Genomic DNA, 1,944 nt, shown 5'->3' with positions numbered 1-1,944 from the left:
CCTTCTCAGAGCTGGAGTTTCTGAGCTTCGGCCTCACACAGCAGCCCTCCTCCCCTGTTATTCCCACCACTCAGCTCCTTCAGACTAGCCAGCAGCAATTAGCAAACATCTGGTGGAACTGCTGAGCTAATTATAGGAGCTACTGCTCCATGAAATGCTGGTAAAAACGTTGTTAAAGGGTTAATAGAGGAGTCATGTTGGGATGACTTCCTGAAGTCAAAGCTTCAGAAAGAGCAGGAGCTTCTTAAAGAGACAGATGCCCAATTTCAAGTCACATTTCTTTTAAGTCATATTTGATATTTACAGCATTTTTATAAAAACTGGGTGTAAAACAGTTAGTTTATAGTCTTATAAAATGACACATTGTTCCTGGACAAAACATGATACTGCCCCTTTAAGATACATTGACCTGTGTTGTGTGAAAACCAGAAGGGTTTTCCAGTATATTTGGAGGGCAGTGTGATAAAGAGGACGTAACAGATTTATTAGCTGTTTTAATGAAGTAGCTGTGTTTATTGGCGGAGTGTTTAAAGCTGCTGTCTGCTCCGTCAGAGTGTCCGGCCGACCTGAGCGCCCTGCTGTCCGAGGCTTTTGTCCGGTTCTTTGTGGAGCTGGTGGGCCACTATCCTCTGCACATGGTGGAGGCTGCCGGAGGAGCCAAGGAGCTGCAGAGAGAAAGCTTTCGCAAGTCTCACCCCTCACGCGGAGTCCGACAGTTCCTGCAGCTCTTCATGGAGACACAGATGTTTGCTGGCTTCATCCAGGACAAAGAGCTGCGCAAGGGAGGAGGGAGAGGTGAAGATGTTCACAACCACAGCAAAACTCATTTTCAAGTGCTCAGTTTGTGTCCTCTAAAACAAACCAGATTTTGCTCATATAAGTTAAATGAAACTCTCTAATGTTAGTTGGTAGTCAGACAACATTTAGTATCAATAAATAACAGGAACTTTATTATTATTAATTTTTATGTTTCCTGCAGAAGGATCATTCAGATCCCACTTTATTATTTTCTTGTTTCCCCAAAATCCACAACATAATTAGTTGTGAGGAAAAAACATGAGGGAATGACATTTCATATGAGATATAATATTCTGTCTAGTGTCTAGTAATTTAAAGTTCAAAAAACAGCTTTAGAAAGGCCAGCTATATATTTAATGTTTTCTAGAGGTGTGCCAATTGATCAGCCACTGATCATAATCAGCTGATTTCCATGAAAAAGTGTATGGTAGGTCATCGCGGATCACTGTCTCTTGTTGCCGATCACCTAAACCGATCCCCTGCATCTCACATCGCAGCCTGCGATGTGAGATGCAGGCTGCGATTCCTTGAAATTTCATTATCAAGGAATGAGAATCTGTTTCAATAATAAGAGAAAGATTAATCTTTGTCTTTAAGTTTCTTTATTCGAAGGCAAAAGCGTTCGAAGACCCTTCTCACTGAGCGCAGTCAGGAGAAGAGCCCCGAGCAACACGCATCACATCGTTATATAGTCACAGCAAGACAAAGACCCTCCCAAAGTCTGATGTTATCTCTACTGCCAGATGGCCACAGAGACACCCTGACCCCCTCCTCATGAACTATCTCTCACCTCTTGGAGGAGATGATTTTATGGCAGGATGGAGAGCTGATAAGGATTTCAGGAGGAACTTCTAACACTTCTTTGTCAGTTCATGGGTTCAGGTCAAACAGGGTACAAACTACATTTCACACATCAGCCCTTCAAGACAATTATCAGATCAAGCATTTTACCCAAGATGTCTTCAGGTCTCTTCTCCTATCACGGCTGCGGAAACATCTAAACATTATCTGCAAACTTATTTAATGGACAAACACATCTTGCAGAAATACAAAAACAAAGCAGATATAATCAGTAAATAAATGGTAAAAAGTATCATCAGTTCCTTCAAGAATGAAATAAGACTGAAAACGAAATTTTCTATTACA

At 41.6% G+C, this 1,944-nt stretch overlaps 1 protein-coding gene across 1 annotated transcript in view; it reads left to right on the top strand.

The window, feature by feature from the left end:
- Positions 1 to 1,944, top strand: part of LOC106940351 (DENN domain-containing protein 2C-like) — a gene marked incomplete at its 5' end in the record, with an annotated part of 39,974 nt that overhangs the window by 29,037 nt on the left and 8,993 nt on the right. The window contains one exon of the mRNA XM_015023068.1: positions 553 to 795. Coding sequence (XP_014878554.1) covers positions 553 to 795 — 243 coding nt within the window. The remainder of the gene's footprint in view (positions 1 to 552; positions 796 to 1,944) is intronic.

The sequence above is a fragment of the Poecilia latipinna genome, unplaced genomic scaffold, assembly GCF_001443285.1.
Source record: "Poecilia latipinna isolate Pla-1442-1.1 unplaced genomic scaffold, P_latipinna-1.0 Scaffold3191, whole genome shotgun sequence".
Classification (NCBI taxonomy): Eukaryota; Metazoa; Chordata; class Actinopteri; order Cyprinodontiformes; family Poeciliidae; genus Poecilia; species Poecilia latipinna.
Note: the sequence above shows the minus strand (reverse complement) of the source record. Positions and strands in the feature narration are given on the sequence as shown.